Source organism: Brassica napus, chromosome C8, assembly GCF_020379485.1.
Source record: "Brassica napus cultivar Da-Ae chromosome C8, Da-Ae, whole genome shotgun sequence".
Classification (NCBI taxonomy): Eukaryota; Viridiplantae; Streptophyta; class Magnoliopsida; order Brassicales; family Brassicaceae; genus Brassica; species Brassica napus.
In genome coordinates, this window is record NC_063451.1 from 24,972,157 (window position 1) to 24,996,084 (window position 23,928).

At 36.5% G+C, this 23,928-nt stretch overlaps 2 protein-coding genes across 2 annotated transcripts; both read left to right on the top strand.

Moving 5' to 3' along the window:
* Positions 1-2,638: 2,638 nt before the first annotated feature.
* LOC111206218 (UPF0725 protein EMB2204-like) lies at positions 2,639-15,524 on the top strand. Its single transcript, XM_048766855.1, has 5 exons — positions 2,639-2,674; positions 14,350-14,511; positions 14,593-14,706; positions 15,091-15,177; positions 15,246-15,524. The coding sequence occupies exons 1-5, from the start codon at positions 2,639-2,641 to the stop codon at positions 15,522-15,524; spliced, it is 678 nt and encodes a 225-aa protein (XP_048622812.1).
* A 5,318-nt stretch (positions 15,525-20,842) lies between these two features.
* On the top strand, positions 20,843-23,005 carry LOC106454391 (UPF0725 protein EMB2204-like). Its single transcript, XM_048766856.1, has 5 exons — positions 20,843-21,361; positions 21,655-21,724; positions 21,809-21,927; positions 22,015-22,104; positions 22,193-23,005. The coding sequence occupies exons 1-5, from the start codon at positions 21,257-21,259 to the stop codon at positions 22,601-22,603; spliced, it is 795 nt and encodes a 264-aa protein (XP_048622813.1). The 5' UTR covers positions 20,843-21,256; the 3' UTR covers positions 22,604-23,005.
* Positions 23,006-23,928: the final 923 nt, after the last annotated feature.

Genomic DNA, 23,928 nt, shown 5'->3' on the forward strand with positions numbered 1-23,928 from the left:
ATATTTTATTCTTTTCCAAATACAAATATCTCAGTTTCACAGTTTACTTTACAAAAAAGGCAGAATATATATGTAAAGTTGCGTGGACCAATCATCATTGCTCAAAAAATAAATGTTCTATATATTTCCTATTCCCACGAATAAATACATATAATTCATACTTTTCAGTTTCCGCAGCTAGCCGCATTGTAACCACCAACCTTCCGACTTGAGGAAGACGAGTCGTAGCTGGAGAATTTACTAGACGAATGGAGGAGCTGGATGTAAGTATTACTTCCTTCTTAATCAAAAAATTAGTAGTTGATGTTTTTCAAATTGTTATCTATGATTGTGATTTTTCCTTTTCTGGAGATGACTTTATGAAACTTAAAGCCCTTTGTCACTGATTGATTGTTTTCTGATGTGGCTATTGTTAGTTTTTCAAGTCCCCCGATGAGTTTCCACCAAGACGTGGTGGCTATGGCCTGATACATGTGAAATGTGGTGGAGGGCGTGCATACCCTAACAGTGCCTTGGTGAAGCTTTATGCCAAGCTCGGCCTTCATCACTACAACTGGTTAGAGGTATAAACAAACTAACTAAACTAAACTAGTATGTTGCTTTTAATGTCGAGCTTCAAAGAGTTTCATTTTTTTCTATCTGTTGCAGGGGACAAACTTTGAGCTAGATAGCATAATGAAATTCAACATGCGTGGTCCTGCATCTCCTTACTACATAACCTTGGTTGCGTGCCTTCCATCTAGCGGTTTGCAGCAGATCTTTCAGGTTCTCGTAGAGGAAGAACGTCTTGGCATTTTAGATTTGACATGCCCCATCTCTAGATCTCAAGGTAAAGGTTGCTTTGTTGATACATTAATCAATTTCACTACTTTTGCTGACTATAGTTGACATATTGCATAGGGACCGAGAGTTCAAAGAAGGAGTCAACTCCTTTCTTACATCCACATTCCGAGCCGGTGTCTGCTACCTACCAAGACAGATTGCTTGGCTAGACCAAGTCAGTAATTCCATGGCCCTCCTCAGAGATTGGTTTCAGTGACAGAAAGCGTTTTTACATGGTAATATACTCTTATTGTGGTCGCTTGCATGCATCTGTTTTTCTTTTAGCGTAGTACTAAATTACTAATATATGTTTTTTTTGGCAGTTGAATGAATCTGAGTTGCAATGTGATTGGATTTCTTTGTATGTAGAACTTGCAATTTGTGATTCCCATAGGTGGATTACAGCTGTAAGTTTTATGTTCTCCCACTTTGCGTATCAATAACATACTTAGTAATGTATCAATAACATACTTGGTGATAATACAAAGTCTTGTTGCTACGGAAGGATCTCTCCAACTTTGAGTTGGAGATTGTCCAAGTGGCCATAGAATCTCTTGATGATAAGGATCCCCCAAGTCTCAAGTCTAAAGTTACTGTCATTTACATAGCATACAAGGACTTGGCCAAGGCTAGGACTGGTGAGTCTTATCACTGCCAAGCTGTTGTGAGACGAGTCATCAACAAGGCAACCGGAACATTGAGCATCCAAGGTGATTGCTGCATTGAAGAAGCAGCAACGGCTTCAGCGGCTTCTAAAAAGAGATCCCGAATGCTTAGGCGTCGCTTAGGAGTTCATAAGCTATGGAGGTTGTCTAGTCCTAGGTGGTATCAGACGTACAAAAACTATGGCCTTCGCTCTTCCCTCACGAGTTGATTACCTATTTAGTAATTTAAGACATTTGAAGATGTGTATCTGATGGTAGTACTTAACTATTAATTAGTGATGCTTATGCATTGTGTGCTTTTGATCTCTATTTAAGACATTTGAAGATGCGTATCGGATGTAGTAGTTTTTAACTATTATTATTAGTGATGACTACTTACTTTGTGCTTTTGGTCTCTTTTTTTTTAAGCGTGTACTTGTCCCTAATGCAATCAGGTTAATTTACTATTTTTTATTAGCATCATTTATAGAGTAAGTTGACTTTGGTATGCATTAACCAATTTTATGATAGTATGTACGTGTGCATTATAACCAGAGAGGAGACTATGAAAAGAGACAAGACTTTATTCTAGGTTTTAGTTTCTCTATCTAGTCCTAAATCTAACATTGGGCACTACAGTAATAGTCTTGCTGCTTCTTCCAAGTATGATAGTATGAGAGATAAGAGACATGATTCGATGGGCTCATGAGTCACCCATGGAGATAGATGACTTAATTTGAACGAGGTGGCAGGAGATGCTGGAATGTTTGAAGGGGGCTACAGATCACACCAAAATACCAAATCATGAGTCATATGGTACATTAATCTATAGTTTTTTTCTCATTGTTTAGGCAGTACATCCACATGTGTTTGTTTGAAGAGCACTTTTACTTATTAAAATTAAAATAGGTAAGAACTCTAATTGTGTTACAAAAAAAAAGTAAGAACTCTAATTTTACAAAAAAAAGTAAAATAGGTAAGAACTCTAATTGTGTTTCCAAAAAAAAGTAAGAACTCTAATTTTACAAACTTGATAGCAATTTCCAAATTTACTTTTAAATGAGGGAAATTTTCATAAATACCCTAATAAAGTCCACAAAACATTCTCCTAGCAAACCTAAATTAATAGTCAGCATCCGCAGAGAGTCGTCGGTGGAGAATACATTAAGGAGATGAGTCAGAGTGGTCTACGAACGGAAGATCTCGAGGTAACTATTACTTCTTAATCAAAATTAGTTGTTGTTTCATTGTTTGTCACAAAACTAAGCCCTTACACTTGTATCCCCTATATATTAAAAAGAATCATTACAACATTTGAAGTAGCCAGGTGTCATCAATACAATGATTTTTAGAATCATTAAATAAATAGGTTGGTCCATCTAAATATATAATATTTTTTTTATTAAACTAACCATAAATTAATATATTAATGTTCTCAATTCTTTTCTTAAATAAAAATTACGGAATTGCCTAATGTGGCTAAAATTTATATGACAATTAATGATTTTGAATAATAAAAATTTGATACAAATTAGTGTATTCTCTATGATTTTTGTTTAACTTTAAGTTACTAAAATAAATTAAAAAATTACATAAACCATATAATAAAAATTTAGATTTTTCTGCATATGTTATATTTTGAACTTTTGAAAAACATTCTCACATTAAATTTTTTATGATCCATGATTTATTTTTTTTATAACAAGATACAAATTATTACAAAATCATGTAAGTAGAAAGTCTCATATATATTAATATCTTTTAATTAAATTATATACGATAGAAAATACATAAATATTTTAATTTTGAAATTTGCTTTGAACAATTTTTTTTTGATAAAATCTCTGAACAAATACTAACAACTTTATATTTAAATATTAAAATTTGCATTGAATGTTTATAAAAATTATAAATTACTAAAACTTTCAAAAACATTGCACAATGGAAATTTGTTATCAGCGTTTTAAATTTTTATTATAAAAGATACAAATAAGTAGAACACATCATTTAACAATCACTACAAGAAAACAGCGGTATTCTGACGGACATTCCGACGGAAAATGAAATCCTCGGAATATACCGACGGAATTCCGAGGAAATATCAATCCGTCGGAATATTCTGAGGAAATTCCGAGGAAAAATGGGTTCCTCGGAAAAAACCGATGAATTCCGAGGAAATATTATAACCGTTGGAGAGCCGTTGGGGGATTTTACAAAATTCCGAGGAAATTCCGACGAACTAGCCGTTTCCGTCGGAATTTCCTCGGTCTGTCGGCAGGATTTAAACTATAAATACAAGCACTCCTCTTCCTCTTCATTCACTCCATATCTTCATCCTCCCTCTTACTCTATTTACACACGAATTTGATTCATAAAAAATATGTCTTCTTCAAATTATTTTCGTTCTTGGATCGATCGACCTCATTTGGATCCGAACACGAGATTGCTTACGGAAGAATACCAACGAGGTATAACCGAATTCATGGGGTTAGTTCACCGACAACCGGAAGAAAAAACAGGTATGTTAAGATGTCCTTGCTCTAATTGTAAAAATAGAAAGGTTATTAAAGAGTGGGATGTTTGGACTCATCTATATTTGAGTGGGTTTACACGAAGTTACAAAATTTGGTATCATCATGGGGAAACTGATTATGAACATGGTAGTACTAGCGAACCTCAGCCAGCGGTTAGATTAGAAGAACCAATTAGAACGGATGTAGATTATGGTGTAGGTACTGAGCAGATGGTAAATGATCATTTTAGAGGGGAAGATTTACCCAATGCAGAAGCTAGGAGATTTTATGATATGTTGGATGCTGGAAAGCAACCATTGTACGAAGGTTGCAGAGATGGTCATTCAGCTTTATCATCTGCTACAAGATTGATGGGCATTAAAACAGATTATAATTTGGCTGAAGACTGTGTGGATGCGATTGCTGATTTTGTAAAAGGTATTCTACCCGAGGATAATGTAGCTCCTGGTTCATACTACGAGGTTCAGAAACTCGTAGCTGGTCTTGGTTTATCGTATCAGGTAATAGATGTATGCAGCGACAACTGCATGATTTATTGGAGGGCGGATGAACAGCGGGTTACATGCAAATTTTGTGGAAAGCCTCGTTATAAAGATACGAGTGGAAGAGTTCCAGTGCCATATAAAAGGATGTGGTATTTACCTTTGACGGAAAGGTTGCAGAGGTTGTATCTGTCTGAACGCACAGCGCAACCAATGAGATGGCATGCGGAGCACTCAACAGATGGTGAGATCAGACATCCTTCAGATGCAAAAGCGTGGAAGCATTTCCAATCAAAGTATCCCGACTTTGCGTATGAGAGAAGAAATGTCTACCTTGGATTATGTACTGATGGTTTCAGTCCGTTTGGCAAGAGTGGAAGACAGTATTCTCTATGGCCCGTCATTCTTACACCATACAACCTACCCCCAAACTTGTGCTTGCGACGAGAGTTTTTGTTTCTCTCGATTCTCGTTCCCGGACCAGAGCATCCTAAGAGATCACTTGATGTGTTTCTTCAGCCACTAATATATGAGTTGCAACAACTATGGGCTCAAGGTGCTGAAACATACGATGTTTCGTGTAAAGAAAACTTTCAAATGCGGGCAGTACTAATGTGGACAATAAGTGATTTTCCAGCATATGGTATGTTGTCTGGATGGACAACGCATGGAAGGCTATCATGTCCATATTGTCAAGATAACACTGATGCTTTCCAACTAAAACACGGAAGGAAAACGTGTTGGTTTGACTGTCACAGGAGATTCCTACCACCTGATCATCCATATCGTAGGAGTAGGAATTTGTTTACGAAGAACAAGAGGGTGTTTGACAGTCCACCTCCGGAAATTTGTGGGAAAGATTTGAAGATACAACTAAGAGATTTTGGTGCAGAAAGGACGCCAGACGTCGGTGGACATGAGCGTTTTCCGGTAGATGCTGTTGGAGAACTACATAACTGGCACAAAAAAAGTATTTTCTGGGATCTGCCATACTGGGAGGATCATCTGCTAAGGCATAATTTAGATGTCATGCATATTGAGAAGAACTTTTTTGACAATCTCATGAACACGATCCTTAATGTTCAAGGTAAAACAAAGGATAATTTGAAGTCAAGACTGGATTTAGTCGATATATGTGCTCGTTCAGAACTTCATGTTGATGAGAATGGTAGGGCTCCTTTTCCCATATACCGACTTGATGCAGCGGAAAAGATGCGTTCTTTGATTGGATTTCAAACGATGTGGAATTTCCAGACGGTTACGCATCAAATTTGCGTAACTGTATCGACAAAAGGAAGGAAAGTTTACTGGCTTGAAAAGCCACGATTGCCATGTAATGATGCAGCGCCTCCTTCCGTTCGCCTTCAAGGAACTATTACCACGAAATGTTCATGAAGCAATTGCAGGGATAAGTGGTTTCTTCCGCGATTTATGCACGAGATCAGTGACTCTTGAAGGTATTGAAAATTTGAAGACTAACATAGCCGTGATTCAGTGCAACCTTGAGAAGATATTTCCTCCCTCATTTTTTGATGTTATGGAGCATCTTGTTATTCACCTGGCAAGAGAATTGGAACTTGGTGGTCCTGTGCAGTATAGATGGATGTATCTGTATGAGCGGTATATGTTCCATTTGAAGAAGATGGTGAAAAATTTAAGTAGGGTGGAAGGTTCTATAGTCGCACAGATGATCAATGAAGAAACTTCAAACTTTGCCGAGTACTACTTTCCAGCAGAAGTTCAGACCAAAAACAGAAGACCTGCTCGGCATGATGATAGAGGCGAACGGGCAACATATCATGTTACGGTTCCAGACATTTTCACAGACGTTGGACGACTTAGCGGAAAACCAAAGGACCGTCGACTTACTGAGCAGGAGCGCAGTCATTTGCAAACATATTTGCTCACCAACTGCGAAGACGTTCTTCAATATGAGAGGTAAATAAATGAGCTTACAAATTTTTATTTTAACAAGTTGAAATTTAAATCTTAATTAATTACATTATTGTCATCATATACAGGATTTTCATGGCAGAAAAGCGGTTCGAGTATAGATACGCCACAGAGGACGAACTAGAAGAAATGAAGCAGAGAGAATTTACTGGATGGATGTTTACTTATGTGAGTGCTTTAAACAAATTAAAATATATTTTATCACATATTTATACTAATTCACATTTATTGATATAACATATATATGTGCTATTAATAGGTGTCTGCTGGTTTGGCCAGAGGTGAAACATTTGACGATTGGATACGTGAGATGGTCGTTGGACCAAACTTTGTTGTGAAGTCATATCCGAGATTTTGTACTCGAGGATATGCATTCACAACTCAGAAGAGGAGACGTTCGAGTACGACTTATGATGCTGGCGTTTGTTCTGCATCAGGAGATGATGTATACTACGGACACATACATGAGATTTTGGAAATCAAGTATTTGGGCATGGTTGGATTGCGCTGTACTGTTTTCTATTGTGATTGGCACGACAACACTCCAGATCGAGGTGTGAGAACAGATGCATTTGGTGTTACATCAGTAAATTCGAGGCGAAAGCTGCAATATTATGATCCTTTCATTCTTGCTTCTCAGGCCGATCAGGTAATTAAATGTTAATTATTCAGAATGATTCATCATCATGTGTATTAATTTATAATTTTTCTAAATGTTACAGGTTTGTTATATCAAGTACCCCCGGGTAAGGAACAGAGATGATCCATGGGTTACTGTTACAAGACTCAACCCGAGAGGCCGAGTTCAGGGAAGTTCTGAGCTGGAAGACCCACTACAACCAAGCACATCCGGCAACTTAAGTGCAGCAGAAGATTTAGCTGGAGTTGGCCTTGTTGTCGATTTAACCGACTTTGGAGAGGAAGCCGTCGTTCACGTAGAGGATGAACCAGTGATTGGAGAGTTTCACCAAGATCCAGATTCAGATTCATCTGGTGATGATGACTCGGAAACAGACTACCATTGATTTTTTTTTTTTTTTTAAGAAATACCGAGGAAATTCCGAGGAACACTTGATATAACCTCTTTCCTCGGATATTAGTTATTTGGTTTATCTAGCAAGGCAAAGCTGAATACGAATTAAAAACTACTCAAAACACAACCAAATAAAACGAAGAAACCATGTAAAAGAAATACGAACTCATAATTAAGAAAAAAAAAACTAAGTTCAAAATTAACAGAAAATAAGACCATAAAACGTTAGAATAGAAAAGAAAATAAAATAGCGCGGTCGGAAATCAAATGGCAATACTGGCCGGTGATAGCTCCTACTCCTCGTCTCCTGCTCCAGATGTTCCTGCATCGTTGGGTCTCTTGGACCTCTTTCTTACCCTGTGTGTACCACTCGAACCCGAACCAGAGCTGGATGGAGAGTTGTCCCGATGAACTACATCATCCTTTTGGCAACGACACGGCCTGATACGTGAAATGGCAGCCCAGATCTTGTGTAGCATGTCGTTGTTTGTCTTTATGCTCTGATCTCTCCAATGTTGTTGCTGGCGCGAAGTGGCGTTCGGTGGAAGCTCTTGCAGCTTGTACTGGCTGGAGTCTGATGGGAGTAGCTGATGGGGTTGTGAATCATCTGGAATGGCTTGTGCAGCCTCATCTTCTCCTTCTTCATCAACCACGGCCTTGCCTTTGGTCTGATATTTTGGCGTGAAGAAGGATGGCTTGTCTACTAGTGCGGTAGCAGGGGGTAGGAACTCAACTGCAGCCTCTGAAAGTAGAGCAGTCAGGCCGATCTGAGGCAGGTGGCAGTAGAGTGTTTTCTTCGCTCGGTCCTGGAATACGTAGACGTAAGGACCATCCCGATCGATCCTCGAGTGGGGACCAGCTATGAACTCCTTACTTACAAGATTTTTGACATCCAGGTAGTTCCAAGCAATGTTGTTCGATCTGTCCAGTGCTACCTGCTGGTTCTCGCAGTCTACACCCACATGTCTAAGGATCCGAGTAATCACTGCACCAAATCCACATGCATTGCTCTTGGATTTGGTTACTTTCCCCTTGTATCCTGCTAAGTTTGCGGCCAGCACCGCTCCCATGTTGAAGGCAGTAGCAGGTGGGAATGTAGAGTTTCCAAATGCCGGTAGCAAATGCCTCACACCTTGGTACAGGAGGCACAACTCCCATTGCGTGACTGATGCGGCTGTGGTTGTCCCGTATAGCAATGAGCCAATGAGGCGTGTGGCATATCTCAGTACTGGGCTCCGGATAAGTGACTCCTTTGCCTGAGAAGATCTATAAACCCCTGTGCCAATCGTTTCCCAGAAGTTCAACAGCTCTGAAGTCCAATAAAGACCAGATGTCCTCTCCCCTGCACTCAATCCAAATAGTCCGCAGAGGTCTGTGAAAGATACCTCAAAGTATACTTTCTGCACTACGAATGCCAGAAAACCTTCCTGATGGCTATCATCGGGATGGCTGACGTATGCGGATGCTATGAACTGGCGTACCAACTCCGGATAAGTGGGTTCGTTGAGGTTGCATAGTTGGCCTAGACCCATGTTCTGGAACAGCCCTTCAATGTCTGATTTGATTCCCAATATTGTCATCGTCTCAGGACATGCTAGTTGTGTAGCCGGAACGGCTACCTTCTTCATGTTGTTGTAGTGGGTGGTATCAGACTTATCCCACTTCTTTGGCCTTTGCTTCTCTCGCTGAGACGAACCCTCTTCTTGTGTGTTCTTCTTTGCTGATGTTTTCGTGCGCTTCATTCTCTACAAAATAGAATCATTGCTCTCAACATGGTTATAATCAATTAAGAACTCAAAGCAACATGAAAATGAAAGGCGAAATCGAGTTGTGATAAAAAAAAACCAAATTGAAAAAAATTCTCAATCCCTAAATCATCTCAAATCCTGTTCCAAACTCGTTGATCACAGACAATTGTGTTCTATTCCATGTTTAAACATCTGTTTCATGCATATTTGATCAAGGAATCAACACGGAAATAAGAAATTCACAAAACCCAAAAAATTGCTCAAGAACACGATTTCAGAATGTGGAGATTCGCGGAGTATACCTGTCTTAGGGTGAAAACGAGTGTAGGAATCAGGTAGAGCTCGAAAAATCAAGGGGAATAGAGCCCAAAATTGTTCAAATCGGATGATTATAGAGAGAGAAAGGGGGGGGCGAATTATAGGGGAAATCGGAGGGGATGAGAGTTCTGAGGTTTAGATCCAAAAAAGGTCGGGTTTTGCCTTATAATTCTGTTTCCCGCACACGCATCGATCGATGCGTTTTTGAACAAATACGGATCGATCGATCACATTCTTACGCTTTGGTCCATCTTAGTGATCGATCGATCCGTTTTTGGACATATATCCATCGATCGATCGTTTATAAAAAAACTTACAAGATTTTCCGAGGACATTCCGAGGAACATTTGAGATTCTCGATCGATCGATGGGATAATCTCATCGATCGATCACATTCTTACGGTCCGGTGCATCTTAGTGATCGATCGATGCGTTTTTGGACATATATCCATCGATCGATCGTTTATAAAAAAACTTACAAGATTTTCCGAGGACATTCCGAGGAACACTTGAGATTCTCGATCGATCGATGGGATAATCTCATCGATCGATCACATTCTTACGGTCCGGTGCATCTTAGTGATCGATCGATGCGTTTTTGGACATATATCCATCGATCGATCCGTTTATAAAAAAACTTACAAGATTTTCCGAGGACATTCCGAGGAACACTTGAGATTCTCGATCGATCGATGGGATAATCTCATCGATCGATCACATTCTTACGGTCCGGTCCATCTTAGTGATCGATCGATGCGTTTTTGGATATATATACATCGATCGATCCGTTTATAAAAAACAATTGACGTATTGAAACCCCAAACACTAGTTCCTCGGAATTTCCTCGGAATATTCCGAGGAAATTCCGAGGAAGAAGAGGGTTTCCTGGGAGTTCCCTCGGAATAATCCGAGGAAATAGGGTTTTTAAACCGAAAACAATGTTTTGCGGTTTGAATAACACCTATATAACCCTTATTAAGTGTCTTACGTTCATTATGAAGTCAAATATTTGTTCCTTACCGTATAATTAACACTTTTCCGATTGTATGAACGAAATCCCACAACATAAGAGAAACACTTATACCTTTTAATGAACGGTAAAGGGAATACTTTCAATTAGTTTTGAAATTTGTTATTTCATGGTTTATGCTCATCTATACAAAGAATCCTCAATGGTATGCATTACAATTGTATAAGAAATGAAATACGGCAAAAAAAATTGATGTTTTGAAACCCCAAACACTAGTTCCTCGGTATTTCCTCTGAATATTCCGAGAAAATTCCGACGGATATTTTACTATCCGTCGGAATTTCCTCGGAATATTTTCATTTTACCGGGCAAATATTTCGCGAAAATTGAAATTAGAATTCCGACGGATATTATCCGTCGGACCCTAGGTTTTATAACCACGAGCCGCTTCTTCTTCCCCATTTCTCTCTTCTTCCTCTGCGCGACTCCTCTCTCCTTTCCGGCGATTTCCCCCTGAAATCCGACGATATCTCTGGCGATCTCCCCCTTCTCTTACACAAATCATGTAAGGACCCTATCCCACTCTCTTAGGTTCTATTTGTTAGGTTTTTGTGTAGTTTTGATAGATTTTTGATAGGGTGATTGGTTAGGATTGTGATTTGGTTGTATAATAGGTTTAGAATTATGATTTGGTTGAATAATTTGTTTTGTTGAATTGATTTAGAATTTTTTTATTTTTTTATTATTTTTTTATTTTTTTGTATTTATAAAATCGATTTTTGTATATAAAATCGATTTTTGTATTTTACAAATCGATTTTTCTGTATGTATAAATTCGATTTTTCTATATAAATTCGATTTTTTGGATTTTACAAAAAAGTTTTTGTATATAAATTCGATTTTTTGGATTTTACAAAACATTTTAAATATCTATAAAACTTTTTTTGTGATTAAAAACTATTATTTGGGATTTAAAAATATTTTTAATATATATATATATTATTAAAACTATTTTTTTGTAATTATTAAACTATTTTTATTTATTAAAACTATTTTTGTTTATTAGAACTATTTTTATATATTTATTAAATATTTTTAATATATATAAATCTTTTTTTGTGATTAAATTATTTGGGATTTTTTTTTAAAAAAAATTAATTTATATTTCTCTATTTATTAAATATTTTTTTTTAATTTACAGGTCTCATGATGATCAGACCCGGCCTCGACAGCGTCGTGGTCGTGGTGGTACGGGGAGCCAGTCTCGGGATTCCAGCCATTTTCAAGATTCCCCTTCGCCCCACAGCTCCAACCATACATCTCCCTCTGCTGCACCCGCTCCTGCTCCTCTCGCTCCCGCTGCTGCATCCGCTCCTGTTCCTCCGGGTCCTCCAGGAGTGATGCGTGTTGCGGAGTTGGTACAACAGCCCGGTCGTGACCATCTTCCGTATCTCACTCCGTATCCACATGGACGGGGTCAAACATGGTAATTAAACATTTTTTTTTCTTTAAATTTGGATTCATTATTAACCGTTTATTCTTTTTATTAGGTTCAACCGATCCGGGAACGGGATCAGCGCATGGATCAACCGTATGATGTACTCGGCCCTCGACAGTGGACATCCGACTTTCACTCACTTCCCTACCGACAAGCAGGTTCTGTGGTTTCGTCAGTTTGCGGTAAGTATTCTAATTTTTTACTTATATTTTTAATCTTTAATATAAATTTTCTACTAATTGTTTTTTTTTCAGCAAGAGTTCAACTGGAATTCCGATGAGACGCTCTTTATCTATCACCACTTCGTCCATAAAGTTATGGACAACTATGGGAAGCAGATCCACGAGTGGAAGAAGAAGTGGAAATCAATAAGGTTCGATTTAATTTATTAAACAATTTTTTAATTTATTAAACTATTTTTTAATTTATTAAACTATTTCTTTTCTTTTTTTATTAAAAGGTCCCAAAGTCGATGAACGACACGGTCTGGAAGGAGTTGTGTGCGCATTGGGATAAGGAAGAGACGAAAGAAACTTCTTCCACCAACTCCACCAACCGCAGGAGCGACCGTAAAGGGAAGGGCATCTACAAGCATAACTTGGGTGCTCAATCTATTGCCACTCTGGGAGATCGCATGGTAAGTTCAACCGCTTTTTCTTCAATTATTTGAGTTTCAGAATTTTAATTTATTGTGCATTTCTTCTAATTTCTAATGTTTCTTTAATTTATGTTTTTTTTCAAGGCGGAAGAAAATGATGGCGAGCCGGTTGATGATCTCGCCCTAATGAGGAGGGCGTATACCAACAAGAAGACCGGCCAGATTGATGACGGTCTTGTGAGGGACGTGGTCGACCTGGTCCAAACTCAGGTGGTAGACGAAGTGTCTCAGCTTCAAACCGAGGATGACGCTTCGACGGCTTCGACCAACTTGTCCCGGTTTCGAATCAACGAAATCGTTGAATCCGTAAGTTCTTTTTTTTTTAAAGTTCAATTCATTTATTTCTTGGTTTAAATTTGTAAATTTGGCTATTTTCTATTCAGTCGGTTCCAAAGAAGAAGGGACGTTTGGTCGGTTTGGGTCGTCGCACCCGGTCGGTTCCTCCTTCTTCTGCACCACCGCCCTTTGTTGATCCAGAAGTACTTACGGCTCAGTTGAAGGACAAAGATGATCGTATATCTTTGTTGGAGACCCAGATGGCGGCTCAACAGGCGGGCTATGAGGCACAGAGGAGGCTGAACCAGCAAATGATGGAGATGATGCAGAGGATGTACCCGAACGAGGTGTTCCCGGACGTGCCAAACCCGTAGTTTTTTTTTTTTCCAAAAACTCGGAATGTTTTATTTTTATTTGTGAAACTTTGAATATTAATTAATATGATTTCAATTTTAATTTTAATTTCATATTTTCGAATTTAAATTTCAGAAATTTTATTTTTTTAAAAAATTAATATTTTTTACATTCCGAGGAAATTAATTATATTTTTTACTCGATCGATCGATGCGTTTTTGGACATAAATCCATCGATCGATCTGTTTACAAAAAAACGTTCGGAATATACCGAGGGACCTGTTCCTCGGAATATACCGAGGAACTGTTCCCTCAGTATATACCGAGGGACATTTCCCTCGGAATATTCTGAGGAACCGGTTCCTCGGAATATACCGAGGGCCATGTTCCTCGGAATATTCCGAGGAATATATCCGTCGGTATATTCCTATCGATCGATGTATATATGTCCAAAAACGCATCGATCGATGAACGTCCGAGGAAATATCCCGATGAAGTTCTCCCTCGGTATATTCCGAGGACATTTCCGACAAACTAGTGATCCTCGGAATTTCCTCGGAAGTTTGTTTCCTCGGAATTCCGTCGGAAAATTCCGAGGGATTTCCGAGGAAAGAAGAAATTCCGAGGAATTATTTTCGACGACTTGTTTCGTCGGTATGTCGTCGGAATAACGATATTCCGACGAAATTCCGACGATTTTTTCCCTCAGAATCCTTGCTGTTTTCTTGTAGTGAATATATCAATATTAAAAATATACTTTTTATCTATGTATATATTATGTAAATTTAATTATATAAAATAGAAAATAAAAAACTGATTGTTTGGATTAATAAAATTTATTTACGTATTTACAACAGTTTAATTATATGCGTAATAGTTATTGACTTTTTTCATTATCCAATATATATTATTTTATAATATATAAAAGAACATACTATACGTAAAATAATTTATATATACGATGTTCATCCCCCGCAAGGCGCAGATCTTAATCTAGTAGTCAAGTAAATATAAAACCTTAAACCTAACTGATTGATTGTTTTCAATAATGGCTATTAGCGTTTCAACTTCCCCGAGGGGTTTCCACCAAGACGTGGTGGCTATGCCCTAGCACACTTCGAGTGTGAAGGCAAGTTGGGGAAGATGTATGGTGGATATCCTAACTGTGCTTTGGTGAAGCTTTATGCCAAGCTCGGCCTTCATCGTTACAATTGGTTAGAGGTAAAGAAAAACTAGTTTGATGCTTTTAATGTAACTCATAGTTTAAGAGTTTCATCTGTTTCTTTGTTCATCTGTGTTTAGGGGACAAACTTCCAGTTAGATAGATTAAAGAGATTCAACATTAGCGCTGCAACTGCTTACTACATAACTTTGGTTGCACGCCTTCCAACCAGCGACTTGCAGCAAATCTTTCAGGTTGTAGTCGAGGAAGAACATCTTGGAATTTTAGATTTGACGTGCCGTCATTCTAGACCTCAAGGTAAAGATTTAATGTATTAATCAATTAATTTACATCTCACACTTTCTGACTATATAACATTTTTCATAGTGACCGAGAGTTCAAAGAAGGAGACGCCTTTCTTACGTCCACATCGCCAGCGAGTGTCTATTACCTACAAAAACAGATTGCTTGATTGGCCCTCCTCAGAGATTGCATGGCCCTCCTGAGATATTGCTTTCAGTGACACAAAACGTTTTTACGTGGTAACATAATTTTATTAAGACACTCATCTGTGGTCACTTGCATGCATCAGTTTTTCTTTTGCCTAGTACTAATATATGTTTTATTTTCCTTTACAGTTGAATGAATCTGAGTTGCGATGCAGTGATTGGATTTCTTTGTATGTGGAACTTGCAATTTGTACTTCCCATAGACGTATTAGAGCTGTAAGTTTTCTTGCTTATCAGGTATTATTGGTGATAATATAATTAACATGAGACTCTTGTTGTTGCAGAGGGATCTCTCTAAGTTTGAGATAGAGATTGTTCAAGTAGCCAAAAAATCTCTCGATGATAAGGAGCCCCCAAGTCTCAAGTCTAAAGCTGTTGTCATTTACATAACTTATAAAGACTTGGTCAAGTCTCTTCGGATTGGTGAGCCTTGTCTTTGCAAAGCTATTGTTAGGCGAGTCGTCAATGAGACTAAGGGAATATTGAGTATCCAAGGTGATTGCTGGAATGATCTTCTAAGAAGTATTCTAAGAAGGGATCTCGAATCTTTAGGCGTCGCTTAGGAGTCCATAAACTATGGCGGTTATCTAATCCTAAGTGGCATCAGACACACAAAAACCGCAGCCTCCGCTCTTTGCCCCCGAGTTGATGAACTATTTAATAATTTATTAAGACATTTTGAAGATGTGTATCGGATATATTTAACTATTAATTAGTGATGACTATGTATTTTGTGCTTTTTGGTCGCTTTTTACGCTTGTACTTAATGCAATTAAGTTAATTTACTAGTATTATACCCTGTTCGAAAACGCGGGCGCCTAGCCAATTAGTCGGCCGACTAGGCGCTCGTCGGAACCGAACCGCCGCGATTTCACCAAATCGGTTCAACAAATCGTTAAACCGATTAATCAATAAAGTAACCGATTAATCGCTAAAAAATCAGATTAAAACCGATTTAAAGCGCTTAATAGTTGGACTTTGTTGACAAATTTTGGGCCTTAAAACGAAAGCCCATTTGTCTGTGAATTAAGTAGACTTTGTCCCTGTATTTATAAGAGACTTCAACACCTCTCTTCCTCATTCTTAACCGATGTGGGACAAGTTAAGTTTTTTTTTTTTCAAAATCGCACATGTAAAAATAGTGGAAAAGATATGTTGCTGGAGAATCGAACACACTACCTCCTAAGATTACATAAACATCATAAGCCGCTGGACTGTGGTGCTTCTACGTCCATCTGTCACATATATTTATATATATATGCACGTATTAAAACTATTATTATCATGTTTATTACATAAACATATTATAAATACATTAAATCGTATTAAAACCTAGGCCCCGATTAATCTCCGTTTAATCCCCGATTTTTTTATAACTCGCTAGACCCGGTGTTGCCGCCCGACTAGCGCCTAGCGTAGTTTCGAACAATGGTATTATATTTGCATCATATATAGAGTAAGTTGACTTTGGTACGTATGCATTAATAACCAATTTTGTGATAGTATGTGTGCATTATAAATAGAGAGGATTTATCTAAACGAATTTGACATCATGCCATGATAAGATACACTAAGTAATACTATTATTCTTCAAAACATTTGGAAAAGTGAGGTTAGTTTATTTTGTCAAAGAGAGATTGATTAACTTGGTATATCAGAAAGGGAGAAAATAATCTCGTTTGTGAAAACTAGAACACATGAAAGATTTTTTCCCCCCATATCTTTCATGCGAAGGGAAAATGCTACGAATTGTAATTACGTAATGAATGATCTCACATCGACCGTTTGCCTATAAGACCACAAACTGAGCCACGTCCGAAAATTCAATTCTCGTATTTTGGATACTATTATAAACTCACTAAATTGTGATTCAGTTCTTTTAATTATTGTTAGACGGATGGTCACGTAACCAATTAGGCCTATAAGGTTTTCTATGAAAAATTACGGAGACCAGTTCTCCATTGACCTTTCTCAATAAAATAGGTTAATGTTCCCTATTTTATTTTTTAGCACCGTTTTCTATGTTTCCTATTCCAATTAATGAACAAATACCTATAATCCAAATCTTCTTAAAAAAAAACGTGTATGAGCACTTAATTAAGGAAGAGAGATTAATAGCTGGCCTTGGATCTCAAGAATTAAAAAGCCTTTGTGCTAGCCATGTTCGTCTCGTTGGTGTTAATGTCAAAAGCTAACATCAATATAGATTCGTTGTTCATTGTACATAATCTAAGGCATCATTTTGAAATTCAGACACTGTATTAAAAAAACGTTGGTTTAACGCCAAAGTGTATTGATTAATATGTCGTACAATCAGTTTCACAGCTTACGTTACAAAAAAGGCAGACTACATATGAAAAGTTGCATTGACCAGTTTTCTCTAAAAAAAATTAACATTTTCTAAATTTCCTATTCACACAATCTTTCGACTTGACGAGTAGTCCGTGGGAAATATACGAAGGAGATGAGTCTCGTCCACTGAGGGGCCGAAGAACGGAGGAATTCGATGTAACAATTGGATCTTCTTAAATAATATTAGTCTTTGATGTATTGAATTTTTTATCCATGATTGTGATTTTGTTTTGTTAGAAATGACTAGTGTTTGTTACAAAACTAAACCCTACGCTTATATTAAAAGTCAAAGAAATTGCAAACCTTAAGCCTAACTGATTGATTGTTTTCTAATTGCTACTTGTGTTTCAAGAGGAGTTTCCACGAAGACATGGTACACTTCGACTGTGAAAGCAAGATTGAGTACGATAAATATCCTAATTGTGCCTTGGTGAAGTTTTATGCCAAGCTTGGTTTTCATCATTACAATTGGTTAGAGGTAAACAACTACTTTGAATCTTTGATATCTTTAATCAACATGTTGCATGATAAACCACCTTCTCAATTTCTTCTTCTTCTCCTTTCCTTCTCTTTCTCTTTTCTTTCTTTTCTTCATTTTATGTAGAGTTGTGATCTCATAATCATCTAGATTAGATTGCAATGAAGAATTACCAAGTTCATATATGAAACAAAAGAGAGGAGGAATTACCCAATATTGTTAAAAAGATGTGACATCGATTAACTCATTATTTACCAAGGCTACAAATTAGTTTTTTCTTGATTCACGAACTTCTTCTATGGAAAATTTATATTGCTTCATGTGTAAGAAAGTTTTTTTGGGAAGATCTGGTATACCAAGAGGTCTTAATGGTGAATCATATTCATATCATCATCCATGTTATACATATCTTCGAAAACAAAAACAAAAAGATTGACTTAGAAACACACATGACAAACAACTAGTAAGTATAAGTGTATTATGATCAGAAATTGAAACACATGTCAACTAATGTTATGATTTCTTAGTAAGTCAAGCTAAACTAAGAAAGTAAATCCAATCTTACAAAAAACTTAAACAGTCAAATTTCCTTATTAGTATTAAAGGGAAAGTATAGGCCAAATTGATGTTTTTCAGCGTTTAGAAACAATGAAATCGTCTTATTTAAAAACTTCCAAACATGTGACATAAATGTTTTATATTGTTTGAGAAATATCCCCCATTTTTTTTGTCAATAAGTAGAAAAAATCTAACTTCTGCTTTTATATCCATTACACATATATTACCTATGTCCTATTTTTGTAAATATTTGTCTAACATCTATGATACAAATGTGAGCTAAAGTATCAATGAATGAAATCATCCTCCAACAAACATATACGTTTTAAGGCAATGACAAGATCAAAAACTCAACGCATGATGTATTTATGTTGCTTCTACGTTTTTTTGGAATCCCAATTCATCCAATTTAATATGTTTTGTTGTATTTTGAACAATGTTTTTGGTTTCAGAATCTCTTAGACCAACATGTCTTGGTGGTGAATCCAAATCATCATCCATATTAATGGAAAAAGAAGGGGAAAAAAAAAACTCAATTTAGCAAATAACATGTGGTAAAAAACGAATAAATCTAATTGCACTATAAAAATAAAAATAAAAAAAAATCACATGCCAACAAAGACAAAACAAAACGAGAGCAAATGCTCAAACTTTTTTAGTAAATGCGAACCAAACTAGGAAACTAAATTCGGTCACATATTCGTGATGAGAAACAGCATTAAGGTTGCCAATCAATGATATGTTCGAGTATCTTTGGGAGTTATGTACATACCCATCTTTTGTGATTATGATGAGCCTCAAAATTTTGTTAAATATATGTTACATATCCAATAAATTAATAAACACGATAAAATACTAAATTTTTTCGTCATTGAATTAGGCTGGTTCAAAATATGAAACAAATCGATAAAATATTAAAATAATCATTGTTAATCATTGACGCGGTGAATGAAACACCGTCTTTTGGACACAGACACTTGTCAGTTTCTCAAGACTTAAATTAGTGACGTGTCCGTTCACGTGGACAGTCTAGGAGGAACCAAACCCAACTTTATATATAAAGATATCCATCTATTGATATTTACGCATGACGATGCCTTTTTGTTGTTTCTGAGTCGTGATCTTGATTCAGTTTCCACTTGATGTTTCCTCTTTGAGCCTCATCCATATGTTGCAACAAAAATCAGAAAGGAGATGTTGTGACCTGAGTGTAGGATGAACAGCCTGAGCATAATCACAAAATAATGACATGTAACTCTCGGAGATACTCGAACATATCCTTGATTGGCAATCTTAGCGCCGTTGCTCATCTTGCAAGGTGCTACAAGTTGTCCCTTAAATACCTCTATGGCAACAATATTTACTGAATGATACCCCCACGAAAACTGATTTTTCTGATAGGGGGCCATAGTAAATATCCTGCAAACAAGTAAAATATGTTTATATAAAAGGTTCCAACAATCAATGCATACTGATGACTAGTAGAATGTTTTATGTAACTTTAGTAGGTTCCGAAAAATCAGAGAAAACGATCATAGATGCACCAGTGGGATGTATGTGCAAGTGTGCTAAAGCCTTCTCTAATCGGTTGAAGATGAGAAAATAATTGATTTTGGTCTCTGTTTCTGAAGTTGGAGGATTCTTACAACAGTCAAAGACACAATCTTGTGGGCACTCATCTGGGATTCCCACTTTAGCAATATGTGCTAAAGCCCTAACTATCGTACTTTCATAGCAATATAATGCACTGATTTCGTCGTTTTACAAGTGTCAAACATCTCTAGATAAACATTGGAGGATTGATACCAAGGGGATAATGGAGTGTATTGATTTTCCCACTTGCGGATAACTCTTATGGCGCTGACCAAAACAGAGGAGGCATATGCCCAATAGATAATGTTCGGTGAATTCCTAAACAAATCATATAGCAAAAACAAACGAGAACAATGAGTATCCAAGGTGATTGATGGATTGAAGAAGGCTTTGGCTTCTAAAAAGAAATCTTTAATGCTTAATTAGGCGTCTTTTAGTTGTTTATAAACTGTGGTGCTTATCTAATACTAGTGGCATCTTACCTATAAAAACTGTGGCCTATTTTTGTTGGCGAGCTGATTAATACAATCATTACTTATGTCCAATTTTTGTACTTGGTAACATCTATGATCCAAATGTGAGCTAAAATATCAAGGAATGAAATCATTCTCCAGCAAATATATACGTTAAAGGCAATGATAAGATCAACAACTTAACACATGATGTATTTACATCTTAAAGCCTCTACGGTTTTTGGAATCCTAAATCATCCAATTTTTTGGAGAATATCTTTGGTTTCAGGTGTATTAGTGTTTGTATGAAAATCTCTTAGACCAACATGTATTAGTGGTGAATCCAAATCATCATCCATATCAATGGAAAACAAGAAAAGAAACTCAATTTAGCAAATAACATGTGGAAAAAACGAATAAATTTATTTAAAAGAAATAAAACCAAAAAGGCGTTCTCTTTCATGCTGTGAAATTCAAACTGGAGTTCCAAAATCGTTGATTAGCAGCAGGCCACGAAACTGAAGGCATTCTTTTGGCCCAGTATGTGATTGAGCTGTGAAGGCCCAATATAAGCCCAATAATAATGAAATAATATTAAACAGAATATTTATTTATTCTATCAGTGCCTATATTGATCAAAAGCATCCGCCGGTTGCATGCAGGAGAGGAAGATCGCCGGTGAATATATATGAAAAGATGAGTTGTCTGACGGAGGAATCCGATGTAACGATTTTTGTTTATTTAATATTTTTTGAGCTTGTCAACAAGTGAAATCTGAACCTTACAACTACTGTTTTGTAATGTGTCTTAGGGTTTTGATTATCCTGGAGGTATTGAAGTGACATACAGTCTCCATAGACTGATGCACTTTGACTGTGAAGGAAAAAATCCTCGTTATGCTTATCCTCAGTTGGTCAAGCTTTATGCTAAATTAGGAGTTCACAGATACAATCTCTTGGAGGTAAAATTCTAACCTGAGAGATATGTTTATTAGTTGTCTCTTCTTTTTTTCTAAGGAAAGAACCTAAAGCTATATAACCTATATAAATTTACTTGGATATGCTCTATATATATTTTACTTGGATACAAACACACAAGCTTAATTGGTTGTCTCTTCTTTTTTTATTTATTTTTTATTTTAGGGAAAGAACCTAAAGTTCTGTATAGCTAAAGAGTTTTAACATGAGGATTAATTGCGGTGCTTCCTCTTACTACATCACTTTGGATGCACGTTGCGGTTTTCAGAAATTCCCTTTTCAGGTTCTCGTTAATGAAAGGATGATTGGCTGTTTAGATTTGGCTGTGTCTATCGCTAGACCTCGAACTCACGGTAAATAAAATATCGGGCTGTGTGATAGTTTAGTCTCTAGAGTACATGTCACTTCCTGATTATTATTATTATAACTTTGATTAGTGAGTCCAAAGCCGTACCTGCGTAGACATTGTGAACCAGCGCGTCTTGATACAGAATTCAACCCATTACCTGATTGGCCTCCAGAGATTGCTTTTAGTGATGCTAAACGGTTTTACATGGTAAACATTTAAAAAATAAAAAATAAATACACACTCACATCAGTTTTGTTTTTGGTTATTCATATATGTTTTGTTTGCCATTTGCAGGTGAATAAATCTGAGTTGCAAAACAATGGTTGGATTTCACTTTATTTGGAACTTGCACTCGTTAGTCACGTAAGGGATCTTACTGCTGATGTAAGTTTTTCATTTACTTTTTGAATATCAATGACAGTGATAATAATGTAATGAACATGTGGTTTAACTTGTACAACTATTGCTGCAGCATTATCTGGCCCAGTTGGAAATTGTGCAGGTAGCCGTAGAGACTGTTGATGATGTGAAGCCCCCGACACTTGACTCCAAAAACGTGGTTATTTACATAGTGTATAGAGACTTTGCCACTGGCGAGCCATGTGATAGCAAAGCTATCGTCAGACGCAGTTTCAATGAAGCTACTGGAGGTTTGAAATTTGTGGGTGACTATTGGAGTGAAGAGAAAAAAGCTTTGAGTACTGAGAGGGCTTCTGTTGTTGAAGTAACTGAAAAACGTTCTATGCATCTCTCGGGTGGTGAGAAAACTGAGAAACGTTGTAAGAAGAAGAAACGTTTAGGTGTCCACAGGCTATGGCGTTTATCTGATCCCAGGTGTCATCAGGCATACAAACGCCGTGCTTCCGCTCGTCATCCTCAGTGAAGATTCGCGATTTATCAAGTAGAGCTGATATTGTGGATCAGATGGAGTTAACTATTAATTAATGATCGACTATGTTATTTTGTGCTAAGTGCATTTGTCTTCGTACGCTTTTTTTTTGTAAGTGTTGTACTGTTTTCTTTGATGACTTGACTTACTAAGATATGAGTGCACTTTTATTTATAGATACGATGCTCATTGATCTGCTTCATTTTCTTTCTATTTCACTTAAGCTTCATCCTCCTAATTATCTTAAAAGCATCTATGTTTTGAAAAAGAGAAGAAACCACTCTAATCGTGCATTGTGTTTATTTCTTAGTTCGAATCCAAGTGGACTTGAATGCCATGATTAAGTCAATAAGCAATACGAACTTATCTTCTCTTCCAATGAAACCAAACACCAAAATCAAGTAAAAAGAAACTATTACATTGAATAATAGAAGCCTTTATCCAAACTTATATATTTTTAATATTAAGTAGTAATCAAAATACTATATTAATCTTAATAAACACTTTCTCTTCACGATACTTCCTCTGATTCTACCCGGTAATAAAAAGAAACTATTACACTGAATAATAGTTGGCTGAACCATTCCATACTGTGTTCAAAAAACAAAAAACAAAAACCATTCCATACAAAGAGAGCCAGAACTTTGAGAGTTGTAGTTGTATTAGTATTTGTTTTCTCTTTTCCGATTATATTTTTTAGTAAGTACATTGAAATCTTGTTACATAAGCGAATGCTGTATTGGAGTCTGTAACTTTGGTTGATGTGTAGATATCTCAATAACATGAATAAATAGAGATGTAGAGATTAATGGGAAATAGTCATCAATCTCTAAAAATGAGTGTAAAATATAAATTTTCACATTAGAAATTTTGATGAAACTGTAAGATATAAATTTTTTTGAAGCAATTTAGTTGTTAAGAATTGATTGTAAGTTGGAAATAGATGATACATCCCAAATTTAATTTCTTGGTACTTTAGCATTGCATTACCTGGGTCAATCGCTTCTATCAATACTTATTGGCTTCTTCTTAATTTGTAATAAAATTTGAGTTATTCTTGGGTTCACCCCCTAGGGTGAACCTTTAGGTTCACCAACCAATAGAAAATTATCATTTTAAGCATAATATCTTTTAATTAAGGAAACCAAATAACTTGGCAAATTATATTATTTTTTCAAAATAAAATTTAAAAATAAATAAAAATAATATATAAAAAACGAATTCAAAAAAAAAAAAATGTTGTCAACAAAACACTAAACCCTAAACTCTAATACTAAACCCTAAACTCAAATCCTAAACCCTAAATCCTTGGGTAAACC